General features: G+C 38.9%; 1 protein-coding gene across 15 annotated transcripts in view; it reads right to left on the reverse strand.

Annotated features, from left to right (window-relative positions):
* Nucleotides 1-18,651, reverse strand: part of GIT2 (GIT ArfGAP 2) — a 48,655-nt gene that overhangs the window by 21,220 nt on the left and 8,784 nt on the right. For 13 of the 15 annotated variants that reach the window (XM_078060875.1, XM_078060877.1, XM_036085953.2 and 10 more), the window contains 6 exons: nt 16,586-16,680; nt 9,221-9,266; nt 8,050-8,101; nt 4,519-4,591; nt 4,228-4,325; nt 3,095-3,206 (listed from right to left, as the gene is read on the reverse strand). In XM_078060875.1, coding sequence (XP_077917001.1) covers nt 3,095-3,206; nt 4,228-4,325; nt 4,519-4,591; nt 8,050-8,101; nt 9,221-9,266; nt 16,586-16,680 — 476 coding nt within the window. The remainder of the gene's footprint in view (nt 1-3,094; nt 3,207-4,227; nt 4,326-4,518; nt 4,592-8,049; nt 8,102-9,220; nt 9,267-16,585; nt 16,681-18,651) is intronic. The other 2 variants (XM_036085949.2, XM_036085944.2) reach the window with 1 other exon arrangement.

Genomic DNA, 18,651 nt, shown 5'->3' on the forward strand with positions numbered 1-18,651 from the left:
AATAGAAGCAAATTAACTTTTCTTCAGGCTTAAAAAAACTTTTTCCCCTAAAATCCACTGGGAGGATTTTTGGGTTTAGCCATTTAAAGACTAAAAGAAAACGACAGAAATAGCAATGTTATATTCACACCAATATAGGAATCATAGAGCAAGTTACCAACCAGACAGAGGGTCTACTATCAACTGCATAGAGGCATTTCAGTGTCCCTCTGGGTCATTCACGAAATGTGGGCAAATTAATTAGGTGGTTTGCAAAGTGCTGCTCAGATTGAGGAGGTAGGTTCCCGAGTTTCTCATCATTGGAGGAGACAGAGTATAGTTCCAAATCAGGGAACTAAAGTCATAACTAATATAAAATTAACTGTGATTCAATTTTAACTGTAACTTGTTTACAAGGTAATGTCACCGAAAGGAGACTGCTAAAACGGAGCCTAGAAACTTGGTGCTCAAAGAACAGGCGCGCTGGCATTTAGTCGGCTGACTGCCAGAGAGAAAGGGGAAAACAGAACAACCCAGTGGACACACACATGCACACCAGGAAGGTATGGTCTACAGGAGAGCAGGGATGATTCCATAGGCTCTCACACATTTTGAATAAAAGATTTCACAAATTATCTAAGTCTCTCCAATTTCTCCGAGGCAACTAACTCAAGCTGACCTCTGATTTCCAATAAGGAATTTTAATTTTTCAAATTAGTATTTAAAATGCATGTATCATCTGATTTACAGAAGTAATACTCAATACAGAAAATCTGAGGGGTGCTTGGGTGGCTCAGTCGTTAAGCATCTGCCTTCGGCTCAGGTCATGAGCCCAGGGTCCTGGGATCGAGCCCCATATTGGGCTCCTTGCTCGGCGGGAAGCCTGCTTCTCCCTCCCCTCTGCTTGTGTTCCCTCTCTCACTGTGTCTCTGATAAATAAATAAAATCTTAAAAAATAAATAAATAAAAGAAAATCTGAAACTAATGGTAATCAATCACAGCCATTGATTTATTTTGTTCTATACCTTTCCAGTCTCTTCCCTAAACATACAGAGTCTATGTCATCACTTGCAGTCGGTATGGTACACAGAGCTGCCGTGACGACTGAATTAGCAAACCCTGAAGCACTGTTCCATGGGGAAACACAGGGCAGGTCCCTGCCGGCCTTTGCTCACAGCACTTTTGTTATAGCCGGTCAGCACAGAGCCTTACTTTACGTGTGCTTCTGTTTAGACGCCATTGTTTAAAAACACATTTATTTATTTATCTGAGAGACAGAGAGTGAGAGAGCATGAACAGGGGAGGAGCAGAGGGAGAGAGTCTTTCAAGCAGACCGTGGAGTCTGACACGGGGCTCAATCCCACAACCCATGAAATCACGACCTGAGCCAAAACCCAAAATTTGGACGCCCAACTGACTGAGCCACCCAGGCGCCCCTGTTCAGACACCTTTAATACACATTGTTGATTCGTTAACACTGAACTCACAGCCAATAGCACTACAACTCATGTTTGAGTAAAGCTTATCTAACACAGGTATTTTCTCCATAAGGCACATCACAGCCTTCTTGTGCTAAGGAGCCCAGACAGCACTTCAGCACTACGCTTGGGGGCCAATTTAAACAGCAGAATCATCAACAAGAAGCACAAAAATATAAAAACGTGGTACCAAGTAGACCTAAAAATGACACTTGTTAACGGCATGACAGTTGAGACAAAAAGGCATACAAATAGCCTTGTTCAATTTCAGCTGGGAACGTGTGTTTTGGGTGACTCGAATTTTTTGCCTCTCTGCACATGTCCACAAGTTACCATGAAAGTGCTGATTTCGAGATTATAGATAGGTTTTAGTGAACAGATGAATTTGCAAATATGGGATCTGCAAATAATGAGGACTGATTATGTATTTACACAGTACTTAATGTGGTATATTTACTTGTACATATATATGTGTATAAATGTTTTCCTTACAAAATGGGGACTATCCTATTAAAAAAACTAATTACTTTATGTCATTATATATTCGTTGGGGAAAAAAAGTCTGCACTATTCAAATATGTGATTCTTTGGGGCGCCTGGGTGGCTTAGTCGGTTAAGCGTCTGCCCTCGGCTCAGGTCATGATCCCAGGGTCCTGGGATCGAGCCCCGCATCAGGCTCCCTGCTCAGCGGGGAGCCTGCTTCTCCCTCTCTCTCTGCTGCTCCCCCTGCTTGTGCTCTATCCCTCTCTCTCTCAAATAAATAATAAAATCTTAAAAAAAATTAAAAAAAAAAAATGTGATTCTCACTATTATTTGTTTCTAATGTTTTCAGTGTTACATGTAACATCTCTGATCATTTCCCCTCGACTTAACTAGAAATAGAAATACTAAATCAGAGAGTATATACATTTTGAGATTTCAAGTCTATGTATGGACCCTTATCACTGCACCTTCACCAAAATTTAGTACATTTTCTTAGAATTTGCTTATTCCTGGTTGAACCAGTAAAATCAAGAACAAACTAATGTCAATTAATGATTACTGTCATTGGGGAATACTATGCTAACTGAAAATTTAATTTTTATGGTATGTATTTCTTGTTTGTTTTATAATTAAAAATGTATTACTTCTATAATTAGGAAAAAAAAAAACAAGAAAAAGTATGGAAAAGTCAGGACGCTGAGCTACTAAACTAGACTCAACAGGGCACCTTGGAAATAGGGCTTGGTGTTCTCTACAATTTTAAACCACAATAATTCTCAGCACAGACATCTAAAGTTTATAGTAACAAATTTTCTTATTCAGAGCTCAGTTCTGTATGTAAGCAACAACAGGTAAGCTGAAGTATCAATCAAGAGGGCTGATTTTTCTTCTGCCCTTTAATAAGACCTAAGTCAGACTTCTGGGTTAACTTCAGGATGCAATTTTATAAGAAGATCGGTGATCTAAGAGGAAAAAACATGTATCGGATAAATGTGAATAGCAGTTAATAAAACCGAAATATTTATAATTCATCAGGGCTCAAAAAGGTAAATTTTTCATGATGACTGCTTTAATTAATTTATAATTTTAAATTTAATACCTGTGTTGAGTTTAGAAGGCCAAAGCAGCAAATTTTAGCAGCTTGAAACAGTTACCTTTCGAACTAGAAAGAGGACTGCCTTGCTGTCTCCTCTTGGCGTCACTGAGTATGTCGATGACCAGTGTGGCAAACTCATGGGCATTAAACCGAGCGAGTTTCTGTCTGCCCTGAGAGTGAGAAAATAAGTGGAAATATTCCCAAATGTGAAAATGTATGCGTGGATATTCACATAAAACCAATCACATTGTTGTCAGACTCGAGCAAGACTCCCAAGCAAAGACTTCCGAGCATGATCAGAATACCACTGCAGTCTAGGGTAGGCACACATCAACATTTTCCTTGCAAACAGGGTAGGGCCATCTACATAAGAGAACTAGATTAACACCTTGCACATTTATTTTTGTGAACAAAACCAAAATGTTTCTACCTGATGCTTTTTTTTTTTTCCATTATCAATTCAATTTTGAAGTAGACCCAGTAATGAAATATTGATTTGGAAGAAAATTTTAAAATTTCAAGATAAAGTTATAGCCTAGCTGCTGGGACTCCATCACTATATACAGCCGTTAATCAATAAAAATTAAAAGGCCTTCCCCCATTTACTCAACCTTTCTCCTCCTGACAGAGGCTTAGGCTGTTTTTAATGCTTTATTATTTTATACAGTGCTTTGATGAAAATCACTGTGCATAAACCTTTGTTATTTTTATTTTATTAGCATATATTCCCAAATAAGGATTACCTGTGGGAAAGGATGGACTTAATTTTGAGGCTTTTAAAATCAGTTAACAAATCACTTTTCTGAAGCCTATAGCAATGTAAACTCTTATCTATAGCATAAGAAAGCCCATTTTGCTATATCCTTACCAGCCTGGAGTATTTGATTGATGAAATTTTAATGAATGCCTTTAGGCTACTTTCTTGGATTACTAGTAATGTTAACCATTTCTTCACATTTGTAAGCCATTTTATATTTCTTCTGTGAATTATCTGATATTCTTTTCCAGTCTTCGATTTACATTTATTGCTTTTCTTATCAATTTCTTGAGTTTTGTGTGTTTGTGTGTGTAAAGGACATTAATGCTTTAATCAATCAAAAAATTTAAAATACCTGTCCTGGGAAAATTAAATACCGTATCAGCCATTCCCAAAATAACACCACTGGTTACTTCTCAGACTCGGCCACTTGCCTGGTTCCGCGTTGAAGAGTACTCAGGATTGACCGGAAGGAAGGGGACGACAGTTGTCTCGGTTACCAGGGTGCTGTGGTTTTGCGTGGCAAGCCAGACTAGCCAGAGGAAAGAGCCAGAGATAGAATCTCATCACCACGGGTGTGCCACTGCTTCTAGGGAGACTCGGGGAAGCACACTCCGAAACCAACATACACAAAAGTAAACGTCGACAACATGCATCACCAGGACAGTAGAAATACTGCCCATCAACAACAGAAGCTTCTAAGAGAAAGCCACACGTTCAGTCACCTGCATCGGTCTCTCGCCTGTCAACTTCATCGTACACATCCATGGCAAGTTCTTCAAACAAATGATTACTTAGCTGCAAGTAAAAAAAAAAAAAAATCAGGAACACAAGGGACAAGGATTAACGCTAGGAGAATGAGTGGGCACTGTGACTTATTCACCCTTTAATCTCCAATGTCTTATCCAAAGCCAGTGCTTAGTAAATACCCACTGTTAAACAGACAATAACATTTCCAGAATAGTACAGATCCTCTAGAAATATCTGCCTCCCACAGCAGCCTCACTCCTTTGTGACAGGCAGACAGGGGTATGCTATAAAGGAGGGCAGAGTCATCGGAAATGCAGGGTCCAGTTCTCCGTATGACATCACCCTTTAAAGCCCCCTCTGTTGCTCTTTGAGCATTTGTCAGTGCCCCCACATACAAAGGATCCTAAATCCTTGGTGGGATAGAGATGCCAAAACATGCCATTTGGAGAAGATAAAACATGCCATTGCAGAAACTATCTCCCAGTCTTCAGTAAGTCTCTTTACTATATTCTTCAGAAAGCAGGCCTCCAATCTCGGAAAGAACTCCGCACCCCCACAAAGGACAGCCTGTCTCATCAGCGCACCATGCAGTGTCAGCCAACAAAACAGTCTCCACACCCAATGGCAGCCACTGGGATGGGGAGGACAGTTAGGGTCTTCTTCAATCCAGGTGAGGCTAAGCCTCCACCAGGATGGCTCCAGCTCTCTGCACTTTTTTCCTCATAAAACATACCCTGATGCTTGATGCTTATCACTTTTTAGTTGACAATGAATTTGTTTTATTCCCTACTGTGTTCCTTATGTCCACACAGTACCTGGCACTGAGATGGGGCCCAGTAAATATCCAGTCACACACTGCCCAGAAGGTATTTTATGTGGCAATTTAAAAGGCTGGCTACAAAAAAAAAAAAAAAAAAGGCTGGCTACATAGACCTCATGGGAGCTTGTTAAAATGGGTACATTATCGGGTGAAAGGAGGATATAAAATTCTATAATAATGACTGAGCTTCCATTCAAAAAAATGATATGCATATAAAATAAGGATTAGAAGAAATATATCAAAATATTGAGTCTGAGTCCATTAAGAATATAGTGAATGAATATGATTCCTCTTGTCCATTTTCTACATTTTCTCTAGTGTGGTTAATTTATATTTATAATTGAAAATAAACTCTGAGAGCCTTTTGTTGGATAAAGTGATGAAGGATTGGGAACTTGAACTTGCACTGTAAATATCCAGTCTCTTTCCAATAAGGGGCTACAAGCTAAGGTTATCATTATTCAGTAACTACAACAGCAACACTGACTGAGGGCTTACATCCCAGGCACTGTGCTACTATCATCACATTAATACTCACAAAACCTCTACGAAGATAGGATAACTACTATTATCTCACTTTACAGACAAGGAGATTGAAGCACAGAAGTTAGGAGCTTGCCTAAAGTCACAAAGCCAGCAAGTGATGGACCCAAGATCCAAGTTTAAGTCTCTCTAAATGTTAACACTTACTAATTTAAGAAATATATTAGTCTTATATTTCTCTCAGCTTCTCATTAGGGAGGGACAGAGGGAGATATCGTAGGATGAACACTGACGTGGCACCGGTCCAGCTGTCCCCTGTGAGGAGACCACAGGGTGGGGTCAACAAGTAATAACAGCAGCCCATCCTCACTGAGCCGCTGATGGATCATTAGCCCCCTTTCCAGGAGAGGACACCAAGGCACAGAGAGGCTAAGGAGCTTGTCAGAGATGAGCTCTGTACCTGACCAGTCTGACCCAGAGTCCGAGTTCTTGAGAGCTGTACTCAGCTTGGTTCCACATATTTATCTAGTGCCTGCCACATGCTAGAGATAGGACAGACCTAACCCCAACTTTCATGCAGCTTTCAGCCTAGCAAATGTAGGTCAGTCAAAGGGAGCTTGAGTATTACCAATAATGTTTGAATTATTTAAAATAAAAATTGGCTTATATACTCTAATTAAAAGGAAATCACAGACTACTTAGTGCTATCTGATTCCAAAGTTTGTCATCTTAATCATCCTACCATATGACCTCCTTAATTTAAGAAAGGTGATAAAACACACAGACACACAAAACCACAGATACAGAACACAGAGACACCAAATTGCATAAAATACATTTATTTCATATCACAGTTAAATACTAGTAACGATAAATTCATTTTACGTAATATTTAGTACTTAATATTATATGAAGTGCTAGTAAAGTGCTAGTAAAGGGGAGAGGCAATTTCAGAGTCAGGCTTGGGGAAACTCTCACCTACACTGTCAAGGTGGTCAGATTTCACCTACTTGAATGACAAAAGGGCTGGAAGCTGGGAAAGCAGAACACTGCAGAAAGAGAAGATTCCCAGAGAGGACCTGAAGGTGGCCTCAGAGAGTGTTAACCCAAAATGAAATAGTTAAAAAACATTTGCGCACGTGCACACGCATGCACACTTGCAGGAGGAACCGGATGGAAAGCAGGGCAAAAACTGAACGATGAGCACTGGATGACACCCTTCAAGGTCACAACAAGAAGTTAAGAATCTTGGTTCTGATCCAGAGAGCTATGAGAACAGCCTGAGGCAGGCAATCTAGTGGTTGAAGCGGCTGGGGAAGCACCCCGGTGAGGCCTCATCTGTGGGGACCAAACTAAGAGGAAGTGTGCCCAGAGAAGCTGCTCTGTCGGGGCCCTGACTGGGGCTGAGATGGGCAGGCAGGGAAGAGGAGCCAAAGGGAGGCGGGGCCCTGCAGAACTGGTAGAGCTCTGAGCACGCACCCGGGGCAGGACCACAAGCCCTTGATAGCAAACACTTAAAAAGCTCTGACGGACAACATGGGCTATGCAAAACAGTGACGGTGGTGGCCCGATCCCAAATGGCAGCACACAGATCTGCGCCACTCACTACTCCAACATCAGCTCGTGTCTTTCCCTAGGAGGCTACCGGAAGGCATCCCTAAAAGTGCATCCCATTCTTTTACATTGAGAGAAACTAGGGAACTCTCAGGAGGAGAAACAACTCCCTCATGTCAAAGGCACAGTCTTCGCTTTCACAATGACAGAGAAAAACGCCATCACCTGAGGCAGAGCCGATAAACTGGATCTACTAAACTTAGAAATAGTACTTTCCGGGGGTGCCTAGGTGGCTCAGCTGGTTAAGCGACTGCCTTCGGCTCAGGTCATGATCCTGGAGTCCCGGGATCTAGTCCCACGTCGGGCTCCCTGGAGTCTGCTTCTCCCTCTGACCCTCCCCCCTCTCATGTGCTCTCTCTCTCTCTCATTCTCTCTCTTTCAAATAAATAAATAAAATCTTAAAAAAAAAAAAAAAGAAATAGTACTTTCCGTCTTCTTCTCTATGTACTCAACACTCTGCTTTGGATTTTATAACATCCCAGAGTATGAAACTAAGTCATCTGGTGCAGCAGGTAATGGGCTGAGGACAGGTATTAGCAGGATGCATGGTTTCCCACAATGAACTTCACTAGGAAACAGAGATACTCACGGACTGAAGTTTCTTCTTAGCAGCTTTTGCCAATTCAGACAAATCCAGGCTGCTAAGAAAATGTACAAAACCAATAAGCAAATAAATAAAAACCATTTTTATGAGCTCTGTTGAACATTAAGATAGCCAAAGCATCAAGACATTAATTAACAGTTCAGGGCCATGGTCAGAAACAAAAATTCTATAGCCCATTAGAGTTAGCGAGAAAACTTCGAACATAAGAACTTGTAGCTTTTAGAAACATCATAGTCATGTAACATTGTACAGAGAAAAATAATCACTGAATAACTAAAAGACAAAAACTATTGACAGTTCATCCCCCGGCCCTTTATGTGAGAAGTCACAATTCGTGAAGTATTAAAAAAAAGCATGACAGAAGGAAATATGAAAAGGGCAGAACGTGAAAAACCAGAATGGCAAGATTACATCTGGAATAGCAGCTAATTGTTTCATAAACTCTTGACAGTATCCGTGCAAAGGTAATTGGATAAATAAGGATTTAAAGTTCATCCCTGCAGCTGTGAACTCAGTTAACCTCACAGACCAGGGGTCGGCAGATTATAGCCCATTTCTTTGTTCAGCCCATGAGCTATGCATGGTTTTTATATTTTTAAGTGGTTTGGGGGAAAAAAACCCAAAGCAAAAGAAAAATATTTCATAACATAGGAAGAATTATATGACATTCACATTTCAGTGCCCAGAAATGGAATTTTCTTGCAACTGATATGCCCTTCATTTACATAATGTCCACGGATGTTTTCATCTACAACTGGCAGAGTTGAGTAGTTGTGACAGAGGCTGTATGGCCCACAAAACCTAAAATACTATCTAGCCCTTAAAAATTCTGCCAATCCCTGTTACAAAGAATATCCTCTCTTACAGTACAGAAATATTCTGTGATATAACCTATAGACACATTATACTGTCACAACTGGCTAAAACCATGACAATATCACTAACTCCAATGTTACTCATAAATTTACTTGTACTCTTTTAAACTTAAGTTTTACATGGTGGTTTACTTACAGCCGTCTTATTTCCAAATTGTATAGCCATAAAAGAGAAAAATGTATGGGCTTTGTTAAATACAAAGTATAATACACTTAAAACACTATACAACCAAGGAAATAATCGTGACAGATAAAATTGATTGGTATTTCAATGGCCTTACCTGTCTGCCATTTGAGGTATTATAAAGTGCTGTCCATTTTTGTGATCTGAAACAGAAATCAAGCCAAAGTTTTGTTTATATAAATATTGGTAAGATCGATAAAGGAACACCACCATAATTTTCTCAATTTACGTTTTGCAATTAGTAGTTTCCCATAATTACGAATTATTTGGGGGGGGGGGGAAGAAGTTGCCAAATTGGCTACAAACTCCTAAGACCTGGCTAGTAGCAAGAATCATATTCCCATTTTTCTCCTGGTACAAAGATCCAGACATCATTAAGCAAAAAGGCTGTGCTCTAATCCTACATTTCCATTCATTCCCAGTGTAACTAATGATCTTCAGTCATGGACAAAACCTTTAGGGAGCTAAATTAGCTCAGAGCAGGCTTTTATCAGCTCTCCATGTGGGATGGGGGAGCACCCTTGGGCTTTGGTGGCTCACCTGCAAATTAATCAATTAGCATAAAACCATCAGGGCTGGGGCAGGTGGTCTTGGCATATCTGGGTGGGGTTGCCTTCTCCTACAATGCTTACTGACCCAGTCCCAACCTAGCTTCTTGGAGGTTGTTGATCACATGCCAATGAAGGCATTATAAACATTCACATATAGGTTTTTGTGTAACCATCAGTCTTTCTCTTGGATAAATACCCAGGAATGGGACTGCCCGGTCATGTAGGTATTAGGTAAATGTATATGTAACTTGGTAAGAAACTGCTAGACTTTTTGGCAGAGTAGCTCTATCATTTTGTTTTTCAGCCAGCAATGTAAGAGTTACAGTTGCTTCACACCTTCCCACTCATGTTGTCAGTTTCTTTGGCAGGTTTTTAAATTTTAGTCATTTTAATAGGTGTGTAGCGGTGTCTTTGTGCTTTTAATTTGCATTTCTCTAATGGCCAATGATGCTGAGCATCTCACTTCATGTACTTATCTGGCATCTGGATATGGTCTCTGCCCAGTTTGTATTGGGTTGTTTTCTTACTGCTGAGTTTTACATATTTAGGTATAAATATTCTGGACCCAAGTCCTTTGTTAGACATGTGATTTCCTAATATTTTCTCCCAGTCTGTGGCTTGTCTTTTCACTCTCTTAATTGTAGCTTTTGCAGAGCAAAAGCTTTCAATTTTGATGAAGTCCAAGTTACCAGTATTTTCTTTTACGGATTGTGCTTTTGGTGTTACATCTAAACATTTTACCTAAACCAAGATCACAAAGATCTTCCTCTGTTTTCTTTAAAAGTTTTATACTTTTAGGTTTATATTTAGATCTATGATCCATTTTGAGTTAGTTTTTATACCAGGTGGGAGGTACTGAAGTTTGTATTTCTGCACAGAGATGTCCAGTTGTTTGAACACCAAATACTTAAAAGACTTTCTTCCTCCACTGAATTGCCTTTGCAACTCTCAAAAAATCAACTAAACATATCTGTGTGGGTCTATTTCTGGATTCTTTCTACTGTTTCATTGACTTGCATGTCTGTCTCTTCTCCATAACCACGGTCTTGAGTTCAGCAGAGCTTTACAGCAAGAGTCAAAATTGGGTGGTATGATTCTGCGCACATTCTTCTTCTTTTGCAAAACAGTCCCATTCTAGGTCCTCTGCTTTTCCATGTAAATTTCAGAATCAGCACATCTATGTCCACAAGAAAATCCTTGAATTGCATTAATTTTACAAGTCAATTTGTGGAGAATCGACTCTATTGAGTATTCCAACCCATAAACACAGTTCTCTTCCACTGATTCAGGTCTTCCTTGATTTCTTTCAGCAGCATTTTGTAGTTTTCAGCATGCCGATCCCATGAATATTTTGTCAGATTTATACCTAAGCATCTAATTTGGAGCTATTACAAATGGTATTGTTTTTCTAGCTTGTTTCCAACTGTCCACTGCTAATCTATGGAAATAGGATTTATTTTTTATTGTTTCCCTTATATCGTGCAACCTTGCTAAACTCAGTTATTAGTTCTAAGAACGTTATTGTAGATTCCTTGGGGTTTTCTACATTGAAACCATCTTATTTATGATTAGTTGTATCTCTTGCATTTCAATCTGTATGCCTTTTATTCTTCTTCCCTTATGGCACTGGTTAGGATTTCCAGTGCAATGCTGAACAGGAATGGTAGGAGTGGACATCCTGGCCTTGTTCCTGATATTCAAGCAAAAGCATTCAATGCTTCATCATTAAGGATGATGTTAGCTGTGGGTTTCTACAGATACTCTTTATCAGGTTAAGGAAGTCCCTTCTATTCCAAGTTTGCTAAGTTTTTTCTTATCATGAAGGAATGAATGCTGAATTGTATTAAATGCTTTTTCTGTATCAACTGGTAAGACTGATGGTTTTCTTTTTCTAGTCTGTTAATATGATGAATCACATTGATTTTCACGTATTTAATTAGTTTTAGCATCTGGAAACCCTACTTGATTATGATATATATATCATATATATGGATTCAATCTGTTAACATTTTGTTGAGGATTTTGGTGTCTATGTTCACGAGGGCTATTTTTTTGTGCTATTTTTGCTGGGTTTGGTCTCAGGGTAATGGTGGCCTCACAAAATGACTTCAGAATGTTCCCTACCTTTTTATTTTCTAAATACCATATAGAATTGATGTTATCTCTTCTTCAAATGTTTGGTAGGATAGTCTCATTTTATGTGCAAAACTTGAAATGCGAATTCCTAACACTAAAAACCATATTTGCAGGGGGCGCTTGGATGGCTCAGTCGTTAAGCATCTGCCTTTGGCTCAGGTCGTGATCCCAGGGTCCTGGGATCGAGCCCCACATCGGGCTCCCTGCTCCACGGGAAGCCTGCTTCTCTCTCTCCCACTCCCCCTGTGTGTGTTCCCTCCCTCGCTGTCTCTCTGTCAAATAAATAAATAAAATCTTAAAAAAAAATCGTAATAGCAAAGCTAGCAAATCACATGAGTCATAAAACATATCTGTTGAACTGTTACATGGCAACACCACTTCAACTAGTTCACAGTACTTACCAGTGAAGTCATCTGGGTTGGGGTTTTCTTTAATGGAATATTTTAAAGTATAAATTCAAATTCTTTAAAATGTAATATTATGTATTTACATTATCTCTTTCTTCTTGGGTAGGTGGTTGGTAGTTTGTGGCTTTCAAGAAATTGGTTCATTTTATCTAAGTTGTCTAATTTGTGTGCACAGAGTTATTTATAATACGGCTAGACATTTATCAATTTCATTGATTTTTTTTCAAAGAATCAGCTTTTGGTTTCATTGATTTCTGTTTTCCTTTTTCAATTTCATTGATTTCTGCTCTTATCTTTATTATTTCCTACCTTCTGCTTGCTTGGGTTTATTTTACTCATCTTTTTGGATGAGTAAGCAGTAAGAAACTCATAGTTTCTTAAGGCGAAAGTTTAGGTTGAGGATTTGAGACCTTTCTTGTGTTCTTTTTAAGATTTTTATTTATTCATTCGACAGAGAGAGAGAACAAGCACAAGCAGGGGGAGCGGCACGCAGAGGGAGAAGCAGGCTAACCGCTGAGCAAGGAGCCCGAGGTGGGACTTGATCCCAGGACGCTGGAATCATGACCTGAGCTTAAGGCAGACGCCTAACCAACTGAGCCACCCAAGCGTCCCGACATTTCTTGTGTTCTAATGTAAGAATTTAATACTCTAAAATTTCCTCTAAGCATTGCTTTAGCTGCATCCCATATTAATTTCCCTTGAGATTTCCTCTTAGACCCATGGATTATTTAGAACTGTGTTGTTAATTTCCAGGCATTTGAGTATTTTCCAGTTATAGTTTTATTATTTTTTACTAGCTTAATTCCATTATGGTCAGAGAATATACTCTGTAAGATTTTAATTCTTTTAGATTGGCTAAGCTTTGTTTTATAACCCAGGATATGGTCTATCTTGGTGAATGTTCAACATGTACTTGAAAGGAATGTGTATTCCGATAATGTTGGGTAGAGCACACCATAAATGTCAACTAGATGCAGCTGGTTGATGGTTTGGTTCCAGTTTGCTATCCTTGCTGATTTTCCTCTTTTAAATTTTATTTCTTTTAAGAAGTCTCCATGCCCAATGTGGAGCTTGAACTCACGACCCCGAGATCAAGAGTCAGATGCTCTACCAACTGTACCAGCCAAGTGTCCCATATATCCTTGCAGATTTTCTATCTACCAGTTCCATCTACTACTAAATGAAGACTGCTGAATATACAAAAATTGTGGATTTGACCTTTTCTCCTTTTAGTTCTATCAAAATTTGCTTCATGTAGTTTGAAACCCTGTTGCTAGGTGTGTACACATTTAGAATGGTTACATCTTGGAAAATTGACTCTTTTATCACCAAGTTATGTCCCTCTCTATCCCCGCTAATTTTCTTTGCCCTCAATGTCTACTTTGATATTAACATAACCATTTTAGATTTCTTTTACTGTGTTTGCAGGATATATCTTTTTATACCTTTCTGCTTTTAACTTACCTCTATCGTTATATTTAAAGTGGGTTCTTGTAGACAGCATATATTTATTAGGGCTCATTTTTTTGTCTTAAATCCGTTCTGACAATTTCTGCTTTTTATTTCGTACATTTAAGATCATTAACATTTAATGTAATTATTAATATGTTTGGATTTAAGTCTATAATTTTATTTAGTTTCTGTTTGGGCCTCGGGTTTTTGTTCCTCTTTCTCTCCTTTTCTCTTTTTTGGAATGTTTTGAAGTATCTTTTGTTATTTGAGTAATTTTTAACATCTCATTTTATCTCTAGAGGTTTTGACTACCTATCATTGTATAGTCTGTTTTTAAGGGTTGTACTATGCATTATAGTATACACAATCTTTTAGTCTACTTAGAATATTTCACCATCTTAAGAAGAATGTAAAATCCTTACCTCCATATTTCTTTTACCTGCTCCCCTTTTATGTCATCCTTATCAAATACATCACATTGACATACGCTGAAAACCCCACCAGACAAGCATTAAACTGTCTCATATCTCAAAGAACTTAGGAGGAAAACTGTCTATTATATAAATCTATCCAGGTATTTATCATTTCAGTTGCTCTTATTTCACTCAAGTTCCAGATTCCCTCTGGTATCACTTCTCTTCTACCCAAAGAACTTTCTTTCACATTTCTGTTAGAACAACTAGCTCTCTTTAACTTAAAATGTCTTTGTTTTGCCTTCATTCCTGAAGTCTATTTTCACTGGAAGAGGAATTCTGAACTGATAGTTCTTTTCTTTCAGGACTTTAAAAAAATTGTTCTATTTCCTTTTCAACTCCACTGTTTCCAATTAAAATCCATAGTCATTCAAACAACTGTCTTTTCATATGTTGTCATTTTTTTCCTTGGCTGCTTTCAAATGTTTTGTCTTTGGTTTTCAGCACTTTGATTTTCATGTGTCTGAGTAAGGATTTCATTGAGTTTATCCTATTTGGGATTCTCTGAGCTTCTTAAATCTGAAGTCTATGTCTTTTGCCAAATTTAGAGTTTTGAACCCATGTTTCTTCAAATATTTTTTCCGCACCAAGCTTTCTGATCTCTTTTTGGGAGTCTGAGGATACAAACATGACCTTCTGATATTGTCCCATAGGTCCCTGGGCCCTGTGTTCAGTTTCTTTTTCCTCCTACTCTTCCTTCTCTCTGTTGCTCAAACTGGGTAATTTCTAGTGATTTATTTAAATTCATTGACTCTTTTCTTTGTCATCTCCAATCTGCTATTAAGCCCATCCAGTGAGTTTTAAAATTTTAGTTATTGTATTTTTCAGTTCAGCATTTCTATTTGGGTCTGTTTCTCTGCTGAGACCTTCTATATTTCTATTTGCTTCAAGAACGTTCACACTTACTTCTCAAAGCATGATGTTACTATCTGTTTCAGTCTTTGTCTGATAATTCCAACATCTGTGTCATCTGGGGTTGGCATTTGTTGACTACCTGTTCCCCTGCAAGTCTTTGGGATTTTCCTGGTTCTTCCTCCGTCAAGTAATTATAGTTGATATCCCAGACATTCTGAGTATTATGTTGTGAGATGCTGAGTCTTCTTTAAATTCTATGGAGAATGTTAATATTTTTCTTTTAGCAGGCACCTGACCAGGTTAGGCTCTGCCTCCTGGGCCAAGTGGTGAGAGAATAGATAAGTAAAAGCAATCAGGATTCTCCTCACGCTTTTGGTCAGAGATTTAGGCAGCTGTGCTGCTGCTGCTGCAGCCACACGATTGCCTAGGGGCTAGGGTGGGGGAAAAGGAAGGAGGAGGAAAAAAAAACCTCAGGGGAATCCCCCAATTCTCTGTCTATAGGATCCCATTTACTGCTCTGTAGACCAGAGAGAGAAGGCTTCTTTGCACCTGCTATATAGTTCCAGATTTCAGGCTATCACAAAGGCCGTATCAGAAGTAAAATAAACAGGACACTCACCACCAGCTTGATGGTACTTTGAGTTCCCTAATCCACCAGGCAGAGTCCTTAGATAGCTACTCCATGCTTTTGGTCCAGGGTTTTTCATTTTATTTAGCAGAAAACAAAGGGTGGGGTGTGCTTACCCCATCTCACAGGGAACTGGAATCACACCAGAGGCTCTTAACTCCATCATACAACCGGATTAGGGAACCACTGTATAGGTGTATGTGGATATTCTAATTAGGGATTGGTAAACCTTCTGTAAAGGGCCAGACAGTAAATATTTTTTGCTTTGTAGCCATATAGTCTTTGTTGCAACTACTCAACCTACTCTTTCCTTCCCTTCTCTCTCTCTCTTTCTGTAATCTCTGCACCCAATGTGGGGCTCAAACTCATGACCCCAAGATTAAGAGCCACATGCACTACCGACTAAGTTAGCCAGTTCTGCTCTAGTAGTATGAAAGCAGCCAAACAATATGTAAACGAATGGGCATGGCTATCTTGCAACAAAACTTTAAACAAACAGGTGACAAGCTAGATTTGGCCCACAGACCATGGTTTGCTGACCCCAGTTCTACTTCATAAATAAACTTGGCTAATGGCAAAATTCATTTTTGGACTCTTTTCCATTCCTTAGATAGCAGAATTCTTCAAATAACTACGTAAGTTATTGCTCTGCTCTTCCACTCCTAGTCCCATTATGCACAAGAACTATGGTGCATATTCAATTTTGGTTCAGTTATGCTCTTTGATTCCTGAAATAGTTACTCCTTTGGAGCTAAAGTCTTAAAAACTAAAATTCAAGGTGTTTTGACTGACCTTATACCTTTCACATATGACTGAAAATGCTACAGTTATTTCAAATAAAATCCTTATTTGCAATTTTCTTAAGGATATGTTAAAGGAGAGATCTTGGATAACAGTGTTCCAACTTGTTTTTCGAGAGGCTGACTGAAGGTGCAGAGAGACTGCTGTCCTTTCACTTACCTGGTTTCCTGCCACAGAGATAGAAGGCTAGTCTGTCAGTCAGCTCATACTGTATTTCTACAAGGCGTTCTGCCAGCTCATGGTGCCCTCCTTGCCTACCAAGAGAAAACAAAGTACCATTTATATTCCTCCCCAGTCACTGGCTCTAGAATAAAAAAGTACAGAGATGGCTTCCAAGACACCTGAGCAATTTACCAAATGTGACTTCTTAGAATAATCAACCTTTTGTGTGAGGTAAACTGTCAAGGTCTACTTTGATTCCCACCTTTATAAACTGTTTTCACAATCTGAACTACCCCCTTCCTTTATTAATTTATGGAACAGAATACTTAATAAGGAAATGAAGGACTTATGGGAGAGATAAAGAATAACTTCATCTAATGAGGTAGAAAATAAAACTAATAAATGGTCTAGAGTAGAAGTTCTCAAAAATTAACTAAAGTGCTTTAAAAAACACGTAGATATCCAGGCCCCAACCTTGGGAATTCTGAATCAGTAAGAATGGGATGAGTGTGAACATCAATATTTTGAAGAAGGTCTTTCCCCTAGAGGCTCCTGATGCAGCCAGTATGATTCTGGATGAGAGTTTAGTAACCACTTCGAGGTCTGTAATTCAGGGAGAGACAGACCAACAGAATGCACAGCTCATACCTGTAGCTACTTTCACCTCCTTAAACTTCAATTTACGTAACAGAAAACATGAGGTTTGCCTTTCCTCATTAATGAAGTAAATACTTAAGCTGCTTGAAATCTTTTTAGTAACCAGGGATATAAATAAATTATCACATTGAGAGACTATAATATACGCAAGGTACACATGAGGAAACTCCAAGGTAAGTGATAATAAGTACCACGTACTGAGGGCTCTCTTCCCCTTAAAAGCTGAAGTCTAGTTTCTGCCACTTTCACTTCCCACCATTCAAGACACTGTAAGATATTCCACCGACCTACCACACATTTGATTTCTGAGATACATATCTTTTTTCCTCATTTTTTTAACAGCTGTGAAATCAGGAAGTATGCTACAATTGATGGTACATCATCATTTAATCAGCCGAGTTGTTCTCATTTTTAGTGGTATATGAGATAACTGATGACCTGTACTGTCAGTGGAGTCTCAGATCCAGGAAATACTATATTCCTCAATACCTCAAGATCTTATTATTCCCAGACACACTCTGCTCTATCCAGTAAAGTCCTCTGCTGTGCTGAATATGCCCTGTCCATCTCTCCCTCCTGAACTTAAATCATGCCTTTCTTTTTCACTTAGAATGCCTTAGCTCCTCCTTCACATACCCAAATCCAACCCATTTTTCAAAGATCAACTAAAGAAGTTTCTGACTGACTTAGGCCACAAAGAAGAAACCTTACAAATGCCTTTTAAGACCAGTTATCCTTTTTGGCAATGAATTCCACATTATCTTGCCTCATTTAACTCTTTCATGCATGTATGAATCATCTCCTCCATAAGAGAAGAAATTCTGGGATGGCACAGTTTTGGCATTTCACCCATTTTATCCTCTGCAGAATAGAGTGCTTTGCAGTTGATAAAAAGTTAATCTGGAAAAAGAAGGAAAGATGAACCATCTTCTATCGTTTAAATGATATTCAAGACTAACTTATGGATTTTTTTATTTTTCCAGCATTTCACAAAGTTTTTAAACCAAGAAGAAACTTAAAAGAATTTTACGGCAAGCACTCAAACGTCTGCTGCCTAAAACCTACAATTAACATTTTACTATTACTTGTTTGATTGCCTACCTATCTGTACAGATCTGTTTTTAAGTTCAAGCAATGACTAAACGTATTAAGAAACTGAGGAGTGGGTTTTGCAATTCTTGATACTTGCTTTGGACTCTGCCTATGGCTCAAATGCCATTGCTTTAGAAGTCATGTGAAAGACTGGAAGCTAAGCACACTCGTTAATGGTTCTACCTCCTCTGACTTTGCCAGGCTCTGAGCTCATACGTATTTGAAGTGTCTTCATCTGCAAAATGATAGGATGGTAAATCCTTAACTTAAAGGGATTAAATGTTAATCATACACAATTTAGCCACCTAACAATG

Source organism: Halichoerus grypus, chromosome 13 (genome assembly GCF_964656455.1).
Source record: "Halichoerus grypus chromosome 13, mHalGry1.hap1.1, whole genome shotgun sequence".
NCBI classification, from domain to species: Eukaryota; Metazoa; Chordata; class Mammalia; order Carnivora; family Phocidae; genus Halichoerus; species Halichoerus grypus.